Source organism: Anabas testudineus, chromosome 1 (genome assembly GCF_900324465.2).
Source record: "Anabas testudineus chromosome 1, fAnaTes1.2, whole genome shotgun sequence".
Taxonomy (NCBI): Eukaryota; Metazoa; Chordata; class Actinopteri; order Anabantiformes; family Anabantidae; genus Anabas; species Anabas testudineus.
Genome location: NC_046610.1, coordinates 16,793,520 through 16,807,776, shown reverse-complemented (window position 1 = coordinate 16,807,776; position 14,257 = coordinate 16,793,520). Strand labels below are relative to the sequence as shown.

The 14,257-nt window shown below is 40.6% G+C and overlaps 3 protein-coding genes across 4 annotated transcripts in view; 2 read left to right on the top strand and 1 right to left on the bottom strand.

Moving 5' to 3' along the window:
* The window catches only part of prkcaa (protein kinase C, alpha, a), a 107,692-nt gene extending 103,481 nt beyond the window's left edge, over nucleotides 1-4,211 (bottom strand). Inside the window, exons 1-2 of one of the 2 annotated variants that reach the window (XM_026359456.1) lie at nucleotides 3,869-4,211; nucleotides 2,063-2,094 (exon numbers count right to left, since the gene is read on the bottom strand). In XM_026359456.1, the coding sequence (XP_026215241.1) occupies nucleotides 2,063-2,094; nucleotides 3,869-4,035 (199 nt within the window). In that variant the 5' untranslated portion in view covers nucleotides 4,036-4,211. The remainder of the gene's footprint in view (nucleotides 1-2,062; nucleotides 2,095-3,868) is intronic. The other variant, XM_026359458.1, reaches the window with a different exon arrangement.
* A 2,580-nt stretch (nucleotides 4,212-6,791) lies between these two features.
* Nucleotides 6,792-10,219, top strand: LOC113161697 (beta-2-glycoprotein 1-like). The gene is made up of 8 exons (XM_026359480.1): nucleotides 6,792-6,921; nucleotides 7,192-7,374; nucleotides 7,668-7,764; nucleotides 7,872-7,948; nucleotides 8,123-8,308; nucleotides 8,563-8,742; nucleotides 8,894-9,091; nucleotides 9,709-10,219. The coding sequence occupies exons 1-8, from the start codon at nucleotides 6,849-6,851 to the stop codon at nucleotides 9,816-9,818; spliced, it is 1,104 nt and encodes a 367-aa protein (XP_026215265.1). The 5' UTR covers nucleotides 6,792-6,848; the 3' UTR covers nucleotides 9,819-10,219.
* A 449-nt stretch (nucleotides 10,220-10,668) lies between these two features.
* On the top strand, nucleotides 10,669-13,921 carry LOC113161699 (beta-2-glycoprotein 1-like). Its single transcript, XM_026359482.1, has 8 exons — nucleotides 10,669-10,861; nucleotides 11,232-11,408; nucleotides 11,817-11,913; nucleotides 12,147-12,223; nucleotides 12,428-12,616; nucleotides 12,786-12,965; nucleotides 13,450-13,647; nucleotides 13,772-13,921. The coding sequence occupies exons 1-8, from the start codon at nucleotides 10,786-10,788 to the stop codon at nucleotides 13,834-13,836; spliced, it is 1,059 nt and encodes a 352-aa protein (XP_026215267.1). The 5' UTR covers nucleotides 10,669-10,785; the 3' UTR covers nucleotides 13,837-13,921.
* The last annotated feature ends 336 nt before the right edge of the window (nucleotides 13,922-14,257 follow it).

Sequence of the window (14,257 nt, the reverse complement as noted above, 5' to 3'; positions counted from 1 at the left end):
ATGAAATGTCACTCTAGTTAGAGAAATGCCACTCTCCGGTTTATCACATTTTCAAGCGGTGACTGAGAGGCTCGCTGTCTCCGCTGGAGGACTTGACCCTCATTTTATGGAAGCTGAGGTTTAATAATTGATGGCTAAACAGATATTATAAAGTGGGGACCTTTCACTCATTGAATAGCTGCAGTGTAACCAATCACCTTCATCTTGATAATGCAGCCATTATTTATTTAACAGGTCGAGGCATGGATTTATGGTAGAAGAAGAGGGAGCGGTCAGTTTCCGAGAGGCCCAGTCACGAGAAAAACCTCCACAGCACTGTTTGTATCTGACAACCTGTTCCACGCTGTACTGCCGTCTCAGATGACTTCCTAATCACTGAATTCATCATCTCCTTCATCGTGAGCTGCGGCAGTACTAATGAGGCACGCTGAGAATGACAACTTGCTGTGAAAACAGAGGAGGGGGCTGGTGGACACGCTGACGATAATGTCAGGTTATGCAAAAACATGTTAAGCTGTCAACACTCAGACACCTTGGACTGACTCATTACAGAGCCTGGTTTCACTCAAGTGGGAGCAAATCCTAGCAGCCGGAGAGCAAACTGCATCTCACCTCTGCGAGAGAGATCACAGAGATGGGTGGGTGTTGGGTTGGTGATGGATGTACATGTAGACACGGGTTAATGTGCGCACTCTTACATGCGAACGTTTCCCAGACAAAGGCCCCAGCAGACACAAGGCCCCATGAACCATCTAAATTTATTAGTATTATGAGTAATGCTTCAGTAAAGACCTCTGTATGTCTTACTCACTCTGACACTCTCAAGAGAGGAGCTTCTGAATCATTGAGATCAAACGCCTTGCATGGAAAAGTGTTTATCTTCTAACTCTGGGTGAGACTGTCTGCTGCTCGACAGCTCCATGAGCAGAAAATGCATCGAAAGGACTTCCTGTCAAGTCATTAATGTCAGATACGTTACCGTTTTGACACATGTGCCTCAAACAGATACCATCTAGAGAGGCTGATCAGTTTTCTGCACGTAGCAGAAAAAAACTGATCACAATAAACTGATCTGAGTCTGACTGCGCTGTTACCTGGGCGCTCGCAGCCAGACTCAGGCCTTGGCAAGCCCGAACGTTTCCACATTAGATGAGGAATTCTGAGAGTCGAGGCATGCTGAACCTCAGAGTGGCGGGTTATTTAGGAAATCCACCTCCAGCATCTCTCCCTGTCTCTGCTCTTCTTCTTTATTCCTCTTTCGCTTTCTGTTCCACCTCTTCTCTACTACACCTGTCAGTCTATTGTCTTTGGCGTTATAATAATATATTATAATCATCGTACTTCCTTTTTGCCAGACTGATCCCCATCAACAGGACTGTTTTTACAATTCACAGCAAAAGCATCACTTGTTGAACTTCACAAGTGATGCTTCACGATAAGCAGTTAACTACTATATGAAATTCCCATCGTCACTGAGAATCACTTCAAATCTAACACCACGCAACTGCTTGTGCTGTGGTGCACATAACAAGCCACAAAACCCTTCCTGTAGTAGTTCTATGTTGCCAAACTTGCTCTACGTTTGAGGAAAATATTATTTTGGCCTCATTTTTCTTTCGGCCACATGATTTCGTTGCATTATGGCCGCAGCAACACTAGGCTAACTGTGGGTAAACAAATGATGTCATGTTTGCAAAACAGCAAACAAATCATGAGGAGAATGGAAATAGTGTAGGTGACACAGTGAGTATGAGCAATGCGTCCTACAGACTGTCTGTCGTGTTGTCCTCAACACGTCTCTGTAAATCTCTCTATAGGTTATTCACATAGACTACCCAAGCGGCTTCTTCCTGTGTTTACTGTGCATCAGAAACGGAACTGGTGCCTGAAGAGCACAAGATGACAGAAGAAATGAATCATCCAGCCTAAATGTGATGGTTTGTGTGAAATGAAGAACTGTACCTTTCTGCCTAACACGCTACACATGTCACACACAGAGATGCACAGACTTCATACTTTAACACATGTGTGAATTAGCCAGGTGTCAGTGAGTTTGCTTTACCTTGGCACTGGAATCCTTGTTTTCCAAACCCCCTGTGAAAACAAAGGAAGTTAAATTCAATTGTTGTTTAACTCTCATCACTCATTTCACTCATCTATGCACAGATACATAATGAAAGACACAGAGGGGCATACAGTATTAGTGAACAACAGAACTGAGCTTTACAGGGTTCACTCTCTGCTGCTGGCATTTATTATTCATCCTCCCCACCCGGAACAATTAAATATATATTTTAATACTTAGTTACACTTTGCAGTCAATATGTGAACATCTTTGTGGGTTTCCTACTTTAAAAGGCCCCGTAGCGTCACTAAACGTGAAATGCTGACGTTTCAGCTCACAATGAACTTTAAGACAACAGTGTGCACTACTTCCAACTACATGTCAACAGTTTAGGAAACACCCTTCCTGTTTGCAGATAGCGTATTCCCCATGCCTGGTCTTCTGCGCTCGTCATGGAGGACGGGAAGCGGGGCGGCGAATCATTCCATCAGACTGTGAGCCCGGCTTTATCACCGGGCATCAGAGCCTGATCTCACCATCGATTATCGAGTTATAAAGTGAATCTAACATGTAAATATGCTGAATACAGTGAATAATACACAGGTCGAAACACACACGGGTCACAGTGTAAAAAAGGTTATAAGCCACTAGCAATAAAGGGCCCGACGACACACTCCCACCTATAAAACAGCAGAGGACTATGAATGTGGGTGTAGTTCTGCCAAGTTATCTGAAAGTTAACTTCCCTCACGGTTCAGATTTAAATGAATAAACAGAACTGGAGCAAAACATAGACAACCCCTAAAGTCAAACTGGAGACTAAACAACAGGCTGAGAGGTAACGTGTAACAAAGGAAGGAAGAACAAGTGGATAAGAAGTGAGCGAATGAGCTCTCACAAGAGATATAATATTCACAAAGTCATAGTTTCCATGTACATTATTGTGACTATGAGGCACAACCGGAAAGACCTGCGGCATGAAGGCAAAGCCCTGTACCTCTGCACGTCTCTGCCCACTTCTACTCTTACACTCCACACAAGAGTTTTATTTATTCATTTCTTTTTACAAAACAAATAGTTTGCAGTGGAAAGCTTTTACAGCTCGGCTACGTGTGTGTGTGTGTGTGTGTGCCAGGAAGGAAAATATACATATTACTCTCCCAAAGACTTTAACCAAGTCCAATCTCTGCACGGCAGTGACGTGCTAATCAGGAGTGAAAGATGGACTTTACACAGCAGGTACAGTCACTTCAGTTATCGAGACCGATTACCGAGGGCCACTGCTGCACAAATATCCACTTTTATGTTTAGTCATCATTCCAGCTGTTCTCTCACAGGGATCTAGGGAATTCGTGGCACCACATGACAATCATGACAACGGATGCTTTCATTCGGCTTCCTCTCCTGTCACTGTGCTCCTTCCTATTTAGAGACCCACACACTGGATCCCAATCCTGGATTTGGGAGTGCATATGAAATAAAGGAGCGTGTAAAAGGCTTCAGCCCCTCTTGTGCAAACAGTCATTATGGTCAATGCTGCACTAATAACATAAACAACAGCAGAACTCCTCCCATTTGGGACTGCCTAGACCAAATCTCGACAAACTGGGATTCCCTGGAGCCAAGGGAACTACAGAGGATACTAAGACTTGTTCTGTCTACGAGGAAAATCTAAAGTGTGGAGGCTCCAAGATTAAAAAAGAAAAGAGTAGAAGTTAGTCTGAAGTCAGAGTACAGGCTGCTCGACTCAACTTCTGTGCTGTGCAACAGGCAGCAGTCAGCTGGTGGAGGCGGAAGGCTTACCAGATGAAGTCGGTGCAGTGGCTGCAGAAAGTCGGCTGCTTGAAGAACCGAGCTATGAATTTATGGTTCTTGATTTCGTGGACGTTTTTCTGCCTCAGAGCACCTTTACGGGCAAATCTATTCGCCACGTCCGCGGTGGACGACTCGTTGGAGCTTACATCAGCCATGTCCCCCACCAACTACAGCTGTGCCGTGATGTCACCAGGTGTCGAGGCTGCGGAGTGCGGAGTGCGGAGCGGAGCGGCGGTGTGCACTGTGCCGTGTGAGGGATCTCCCTGCCTGTCCACACCACTGGGCTGCTCCGATCACCGCTCTGCAAGCTGGCAAGTGAGGCACAGGAGGGGAGGGGGGGGGGGTAGGAGGGAGTACTGCATCCGGTCCGTGCTTCAAAGTAAAAGCCTTTGTTCCCACTCTCTCACTTTCATACAGTTTGTCCACCTGGTAAAGGTTTTATAGACTTTCAGAAGAGGTGCTGACACTGCATCTAGATTTGTTTTAGATGCAGTCTGTGAGTTCCTGTCTACAGCAAAATAAGAAATAAAGAAATCCCTTCTTTCACGACGACTGGGCTGATTTATTTATTTTAAGGTAATTGTTGCCAGTATATATATATATATATCAAACATCATAATACAACATAATCAAACATCTACTTTTTACAACAAATCTTACCTTCATTAAAATGATAAAGCAGCTTTTTTTAGAGCTGTGTTTCACACGATCAATGATCACACGTCTCAGCACCACACAGTTCAACACAACACAAGCTACAGCCTCCACAGTGAATTCAATGAAATAAAACTGAATCAGCTTAATTCAATGATAACCTCTTCAACTAATTCAATCATGTAACTTTCATTAGAGCATGGCACCTGTCAGTTCAAACTCAAAAACTTTATCATCTCCTGTCTCTCACTTCCCTGATTATATATATTTCTTATTTTGTGATTATTACTGTTACACTATTAATCTCTTTTTTTTTTTCACTCTGCTACTGTGACACCTGAATTTCCCCTTTGGTGGATCGGTAACGTAATATTCAGTCTAATCTGTTCAGCAAATCACTACATTCATTTTAACAAGCTGGACCTTACATAAACCTGACAAGTGAGAGTATATTAGATTAGGATTTGGAAATCCTCAGAGGGCTACTGTTCTTGTTGTTTGCCTTTATCTGTGCAGCCTTTAATCTTAGTCACAGTCACAGAGGTGTGCACAAAGCCGTTGTCGAACAATGCATGAAAGCAGCACCCACAAACCTTTTAAATCATCAAATGAACCCATGAAAGCTTTCTGCATGTTTAGTTGAGTGTTAAGGATTCATTACATTCCCTACCCACAGTTTCTCATCTCCTGGGAGAAGCACTGTCAACTTTCAGGTCATCTGCAGAAATTAAGTTTCATAGATTACTGCTTTCTTTAAAGCTTTCTTTTTTTTAAAATTGATTTTAATTACATTTATTTCCAGTGGCGCAAAATACGTTAAACTAATTTTTTTCTTATTTGATTTTATTTTGTATGTAATCTGTGCGGGAAATGCTTTTATTTTTAAGTTTACATGAATCATTATTTATATTTCATATGAATATTTGAAAGCTGTGTAGCAGCCTCAATACGTCCTCTAACCCTTTGCAGCTGAGACACGATGATCCCATTTTATTTCTAACACTGACTTCCTGCTCGCAGTGACTCTTCTTGTAACTTTGCTCGGCTCTGCTTCCTCTGGTTTCATGTGAATGTGACGCAACAGGGCCCTCTGTGGGAGGGAGGGGGCCCCCGGTCCCGCTGCAGGAATCTGGGATGGAGGCGTCATCGTGTGGAAAAACAGCGCATCGCACATCTGTGGAGTTTCTTACACGGATCGTTCCTACTGTTTTACTGTTATATATATTTATTATGCAGTATAATTGTAACGAAATAGTATTTTATGACTGAATATGCTTCACATTATACATAGATATATGTCCTTTCAGACTGCCTGCCAGCTCACCTCCTGACAGTTTTGTCCCAAGCAGCTGCAAAGGCCTTTTTCAGGCAGTTGATATGATGCAAAGCTTCCATATAATCTGATTCATACCAAACTGTAGGTTTTATTAGATTCAGCTCTCATTATAATGTTCAAGAAATGAATGCTTTTGTTAATGTCTCAGACCCGTAGTCCATGATGTGCATGGGTACTACTTACAATTGTCATTATTTATTAAACATTTATTTCTTACTTGACCAAAAATGCATTTTTCCATTTAAGATTACAGTGATTATCTCTGATAATGATGTTAATTGTGTTTGACGAAGTGTCCTTAAAGATCATTTGTTGTACTTATGTATATGTCTCATGAATATGACTGGAGTCCTTACTTGCACATATTACACGTTATGTTTTATTCAGCTGGATTCATTTCGGCGAAATATTCCCACAGCTGTTCACCAGCTTTCTCAGACTTTTCTGAGTTTATCGATTTTAAGGTGTTTTTCTAAGTTTTATTTTTCTCCTCTTGTACGCTGACAGCTCCTATATTTGAACGCCAAGCCAAAAGGCAAGTTTTATATTAACGTTTTATATACACAACACACCCCGTGGTTTTAGTTGTGGTGTAATAGTTGTCATATTATCTCTCTCCTTAATTAGACTAATAGAGTAGTGATTGAGCATCACTAAGGAGGTGTTAAGTGGTGTCAGTACTGTCAAATGTGCTCTTGTGAGTAGCACATAGTAGTACAGACGGACTCTTAGGAGCCTCTAACTTTCACTATTCATTTATTCATATCATGCTGTGTCTGCTGCTGACTCTACCAAATCGAGGCTATTGATCAACTCTAGGTAAATATGCAGTAGTTAAGACCTTTGTGCTCAATCAATAGGAGTTTACACTGGCATCTGATTGGAGGAGGCTATCAGGGGCCTGATTACCCAGTGGCATTTATCTTGGCCCCATCCCCACTCGAATGTGAGGGCTGCTGAAGAGGATTCACTCCCAAGATGATGGCTCCAAGTTGGGTTTTCTTGCTCCTCTGCCAAGTAGCTTTATTCACAACTGTAACATCCAAGAGAGGTAAAATGGAGCAGGTTAACCGGTTTTCTTTGCATTTGGTGATGTGCTGCACTTATTCCTTGATTTATTTGCATTTCACTGGATTAAGCAGCTTATGGTTAATGGTGTCACACATTAAGGAAAGTTGTGCACGGGCTTCACAACAATTACAAATTAAAAATTCTCCACCTATCATTATCAGTTGTTGAAGACTGTCGCTGTGTTATGTGAAAAAAAGTATAATGTGAACATTGTTTTAAGACTCATGGTCTTTATTTGTTTAATAACCAGTATGTGGCCGGCCACCTATCACCGGTGGGATTGACGAATCTACCCTAAAACGTGTGTATGAGGTTGGAGAAGAGGTGACCCTCACATGTGGCCAGGGGTATTTGCCTTCTACAACATCAACAACCCAACGGATAGCGTGCACTGCCGAAGGAACGTGGACACAGTCGAACCTGGCATGTTCTCGTGAGTAAGGACTGTAGTGTTCAATTAAGTGTATGTCTAGTAGCTCACAATGATGCAGAGAGGTATTTGGAAATTACTCAAACCACAAACTCTCAAGTTCTAAGAACAAACAGATGTTATACAGTAGCTTTAAAGTGAGTGGTATCGCTGGTATTATGATGCTGTGATGAATGGTTTCTATTATTCTGCTGGTTATCCTTGATACACATTATTTTGTGTGTGTGATGTTGTTTAATCAACAAAAGGTGTGAATTCTGTGTTGTAAAACATCATATTATCTTATATCTTTACAGCTAAGATGTGCCCGATACCCAGACCTCTGCAGCCATTAGCAATGGGAAAGACAGAAGCTCCATTCAAGAGTGTGCTTAATTTCACGTGTGATGATGGGTAAAACTGGATGACAGTCAAAGTCACTTTACAGTTCCTCACGTGTCATTACAAGTTGTGTTTTTACAGTATTACTTCTCAGACTGGTGTGAACCTTTGTTCGTCAGGTATGTCATGCAAGGAGCCAATGAAAGCAGGTGTTTGCATGATGGCACATGGAGCAATCCTCCACCTCTGTGCAAAGGTAATAAAGTTGATACGTGTCCAATGTAGATGTAGAAGTGTAGTATTTAAAAATGGAAGACTATTTAAAAAATAAAAATCTTATTAGGAAGTTTAAGTTACCGCTTTGACCAGACTACAGAATAATTCAGAAGTTACCTCAGTGTGATTAATGCTATTGTTTTTCTTCCTAAAGCTGTGAGTTGTCCTCTGCCCAAGTCACCTACAAACGGAAGGATTGTCCATGATAAGCCAATCACTGGAACCAACACTATTTATGGCCAAAGCTGGACTTATGACTGTAACCCACCTAAAGCACCGAGTTATGAACGGGGATCCTGCATGGCGGATGGAAGTGTAACCGAACCACCAGTTTGCCGCGGTACCATCTCTTTCCCTTTGATTCAATTTTATGCCTCTGTCTGCGCTGGTGATGGTGGCCAGAGTCAGAGGCATTCAGTTTTTGGGTTGTCCATCTACCTGTCCTATTCTCTATACCACAATAGCTCTGAACACCTTGAAGGAGTTTCTTCAAAATTGCTGCAAATGTCCACGTGGACATGAAGTGATTATGTCTACAATGTGATTATTAAACAATACCTTCTCACATTTATATCTGTTTTTTCATCATCCTAGATGTGAGCTGCCCCTTTCCAGAAGGTATACTAAATGGCTTTGCCACTATAGCTGTGATGAGGCCACATGCCTACAAGGAGAAGCTTAAATATGCCTGCAACAACCACTATGTTCTCGAAGGTGAGGCTGAGGTACAGTGCCAAAACACAGGGAACTGGTCTACCAAGCCATTCTGCAGAGGTGAGTCATGAGAAAACTAGACAGAATTTGAAAAAATCATTCTTCAGCACTGCTTTCAAATAAATGTAGGCATGGGATTTCACATTAGCGTGAAATCTGTAATAATCGTAAAACTTAAAGTTTTTGCTTTAACTGCTGTTTTTTCACTCAGCTCCCTGCACGGTTGGCATCAAAAGAGGTCGTATCTTCTACAACACCAAGAAACTCTGGATTGCCGACCTTAAGCCAAACAGAGTTCTCCACGGGGAACATGTTGTCTTCTATTGTCTGAACAAAGCAGAGGGGTGTGGCTACCCTGTGGCCAGTACGTGTAAAGATGGAACTCTCCCCATCCCCGATTGTTTTGAGGGTGAGTCCTGGTCAGCTCAATAAATCAGAGTCAAACTAATCTTTCCAAAGGTGAAAGTGATGCTTTCAACAAGCAAGATACATCTGAAAGCACCATAAGTACTGGTACCAATGCAATACTTGTACCTAAAATAGAAAAATGTAAATGTAAATACATGTACAATGTTAGAATTGTATCTAAAACAGAAATAGCTCAAACGTGCACACGGTTTTCTAATAGGCTGAAGGACGTAGTCTGTATCCTATGGTACAGCCGCTCACTGGCCACTTTATTAGGTACAACTGCACAATGTGATGCAATTCAATTGTGCAGCTCTGCCACAAATTCTAGTTTTACAAGGTTATGATTTCAGAGTTTTTGTCAAAAGTGTCAGCGGAGTGATAATTCTACTAAATGTTGAGCGAGTGGTGTCGTTGTACTGGTGTGCATTACTTTAAGAGATGTTTCTAATGTTGCGGCTGCCCTGTTTACATAAACGTGGGTTGTGAAAGCACGTTTTTCCTGTAAAATGTTACACAATACATCTGTCAGATGACTTACAGAGATATTTAGAATGCAGTCAGATCATAGATTTTATGTTCATAATATATCTGCTTCTGTTTTCGTTTCTGTTTTAGAACCAGGCAAGTTGGAATATGCATTGAAGCCAAAAAGCCTTCCATCAGAAATTGAAATGTGTGCTGCTTCGCCTCCTGCAAGGTCCACACAACCTCCAAGACCTGCATAACTTCACAGAGAATGACCTGAAACACCATGTATACTGACTAGATATCAATGGCTGGATTATGAATAATTGATCTGTAATAATATGCTATAAGACTGAGACTGCCTTTCTTATTGTTCACATGTATTCTGATCTTAAAACACTGAAGAGATTTTTTCATTATAGCTATAAAATGGTGACGTGGTATCTCAAGATCATGTAGTTTCTAATCTCCTGTCTGTCATTCAACCCAGTCTGCACGCAGAATGTGATGCATATACTGTATGTGTTGCTAGATGGACAGACAGAGAGATGCATGGTGCTACTGTGCATTAAAACACAGTAAATACATACATGTAAGTATTCAGTCAACAATAAATCACTTGATTAAAAACAGACCATCTGGGCTGTGTCTACAAATGTCACCCTGACAAACCTTCCCTGCAGATTTCTTTCTTGTGATATTATGGGATGAACAGGCCAAAGAGTTGCTGGGGCTGAGGAAGTGCTGTGCAAATGCAAATGAGATAATGACACTATATTACCGGCCAAGACTATAAAACCATCATATTTGTGTATTATAGTGTTGACTTCTAGCATTTCCCATGATTCTAGTCTGTTCATTTGTTTAGATTTTGATATATACTGCATTTATGTTTATTCAATAATGATTAAAACAAAAAAAAAATTTGTTTAAAGGAGAGAAGGTGCACAAAAAAAAAATCTTCTTATGCTGCTGTTTCATAACATGACAGCAACAAGGGAAAGTCCACTGTGGGGGCAGTGAAAAGTAGATCACGTAGATTCCCATCAGTTTTGTGCAAATAGCAAATCAAAAAAAGGGAAAACAAAGCAAGGATCAGCTGTGGGCAGTCACTTCATGTCGTTCTTATCTCTTTGCTTTTAGAGAAGCACAAACAGCAGTTAAAGAGAGGACAGAGATTCAGGGTTTAAACAAGAGGCCGTAGGACATCACCCAGGACTGTCGAGGATGGAACACAGGCTGACTTTGTTTCTACTGGGTGCATTTGTATTTTTTACCTCCGTGACATGCCAGCACGACAATGGTATTTACTCATTATAATGAGTTTTATTTGATGTTTTATAGCTTCGCATGGGCACATTTATTTCTTACACAACACATGTCTAAGCAACATTAGCATTGTAATTATCATGTTTAGTTTTGTAGATAAAATCTCTGTCAATTGCCAAATCTCTTTAGATTAAAATCAGTCTGAAAACTGAATATTTAGTTCTGCAGTGTAAGTGTCCTCTGACAGTTCACAGAATAATCATGTGATAAGTGCTCAGTGCAAATTCAGTAAATTACCACAGCATAGTGCCATGTGACAGTGATCATTTTTAACACACACACTCCTATAGTCAGTGCCAGCATGTGCCTACGAACTCTGTGCCTAAATCTGTGTGTTTTTGCAGTATGTTTTAGGCCTGAGCTGCAAGACAACATTGAGCTGGATGGGATCCAGAGGTACTTTAACCCTGGTGCGGAGCTGCCGCTGTCCTGTAAACAGGGGTACACTCCTATGTCTGGCCCTCGGAAGATAGTTTGCACTGCCAGCGGACAATGGACGAAAACCAAATTAAAGTGCATACGTGGGTCTTCATTATTCTAGTGAGAACTTAAGGCCTCGTGACAGAACATCTTATTCAGGGCATACTGTTAAACCTAATTAAGTGTGACATGAAATGTTTACTTTTAATATTAAATTAGTTTAAATTAAATTATTATTAAATTATCACTGTTAACACTGATTCATCTTCCAATTTTATATAAATAATGACTTTATTTTATTTTAATTATATTTTATCAGAATCTGCTAAAATAATACTCTTTGATTATTTTGGATTTTAAATACTGTTAACTTGAGGTTGACTCAAAGGTTGTACATGACTACAGTCACTTCAGTGTTTACCTTGCTCCACTGTCAATTGTATTATTTATTAAAAACAGCTAGATATTTGGATTTACACGTGTCGCCTCCGCTGTATTCTGTCTTGCAGCAAAAAGGTGTCCCTATCCCGATCCACTGTCTAATGGAGAAATGTACTATGAAGATACAACATACCAGAGTGCGATCAACTACACCTGTCATGAAGGGTAAAGCAATGTGTGAATTTTGTTGTGTGACGTGTTCAGTATGAAGGTACATAAGTCTATCTGATAAACAACAAGTATGTAATTAGCATCATCATACTCAGATGCTTTCCAAAAGTCAAATGTTGAAATTGTTTAATAAATTTGAAAAACGATTTGAGTCAATCATCGTGATCATTGTGTCTATTCAGTTTCAACCTAAGCACTGGCTGAGTGATATGTCTTCTCCCTCACAGGTATGTCTTAACTGGAGCCAGCACTGCCGTGTGCCAAGCTAATGGAACATGGAGTGCAACAGTACCGGAGTGCCTGCGTATGTAACCCAGCACATCCTACAGTATAAAAAAAATAATAAAAACAAACAATAAACTAAACATGCAGCATATAGCTGCTGACATAGAAGATTTTCTGTGGTCTTTGGAGACGTTAGTAGACAAGCCATGCAAAAATATATACTATATATAAAAAAAATACTGGATGCACTGTTAGTGAGCGTGGTCATTTGCTTCTCTCATAGCTGTGGCCTGTGGTCTCGCTCCAATCCCAGAGTTTGGGATGATAATTTATGACAGGAAGATCAGAGGAAACTCAACTGATTATGGCGTCACAGTGACGTACAGATGTCTGCCTCCGTATGTACTTATTGGCAAAGCAAGAGGAGAATGCAAAGCTGACGGCGAATGGACCGAGGTACCCAAATGTCGAGGTATGAAAGGTTGTAAAAGCAGGAGCTGCTGGGATTACATCAGGAGTAGTTCTAGTGGTACAGGGAGAAGTTTTTATTGATTTTACTTTAGGATAATTAAAAGTTGGACAATCAACAAAACATGTAACACACACATAGTGACAGACAGAATAAACTTGTTCCTCTACAGTGGTGACCTGCCCTCCACCAGAGAACATCGACAGAGGCTACAAGTCAAGCAATGATGACAGAGAGTACGACTACAAGGAAACAGTCAAATATGGCTGCCATGGAGACTATGTGCTGGAGGGAAGCCTGCAGGTTGTCTGTCAGCAGAATGGAAACTGGTCTGAAAAACCATCCTGCAAGGGTAGGCCTGCAACCAATATTGCATTAACTTAGTATGACATATTTTGGTAAGAGCAAAGTGATTTTGAGGGAAGCAGGGTGCTAGACCTGATATTACCATATTGTATATTTTTGGCTTTGCAGAAGAGAGCGGCATGGAATTGAACATTTTGTTAGGTTTTTCCAAATTTGAATCCATATAGTTGCTTTTCCAGTCTATTCTGAACTTTTATTTTATTATTATATTTGAATTATTCTGCATTTGACCTGTGCTAAAAACAAACAAACAAGTAAAGTTAATAATTAAACATTTAGCCCCATGCTTAGCTGCAGCACGATCAAACTCCTGCCAGATGCCAACTCTTCTCAATCACCTAAACTGAAACCCATGAATTAAATGTTAACATTAAAATCTTATTTTATTTGCTAATGTCTTAAGTATTACCGCTTGATGAAAAACAATATTTCTCTGATGTAATGTTTTTTTTTTCCATTACAATTGAAAGGTCCTTGCAGGGTTGGCATTGACAAAGGAAGGATATTATACAAGGGAAGAAAACTCTGGATCAAAGACCTGAAACCTAACAGAATTTTACACAAGGAACTTGTCTCAGTCTACTGCAAGGACGAGGCAAGGAACTGTGGTTATGCTGTGCCGACCCAGTGTATTGATGGAAAACTCAAAATACCACAATGCTTTGAGGGTAAGGAATATTTTAACATAGCTTTCAGTCCAGTATTAGTTTAATATTTTCCAGGAACTATACTTGTAACACAGTGTTCCCAGTTTAGCCGGTTATGTGTCTCTGTGTGTCTGTCTCTTTCTAGAGCCCAGCTCTTTGGACTATACCTTACATTCAGGTTCGCTTCCATCAGAAATCGAACAGTGCTGAAACAGAAGCAGATCACTTCTCCACAAAAAAAAAAAATCATGGAATAAGTGTGTTGTGGTCTCTAACATTAAAGAACATGATCTGACTCAAGATGTCTCTTTGTTGTGAATTACACATGAGGAATGATTTTATCTGACTCAGTGATAAAGTGAATGGTTCTGCAACTTTGCCTCTGATAACATACAATACCCCGATTTACCAAACTTATTTTTATTAATCTGCCTTTACATATACCAGTCTGGACACTAATCATCAACTATGACACAATATCAGAAAGAATATATCATAATGGGATTCAGAAATGGTAATAGAGGGTGTAATGGGCTCTACACAAAGCGCCTATGTTTATATGACATGTATCAGGAACCAGCAAACTCTCAGCAAACTATGCAGAAATGTAGCTATGTTATCAATGCGAGAG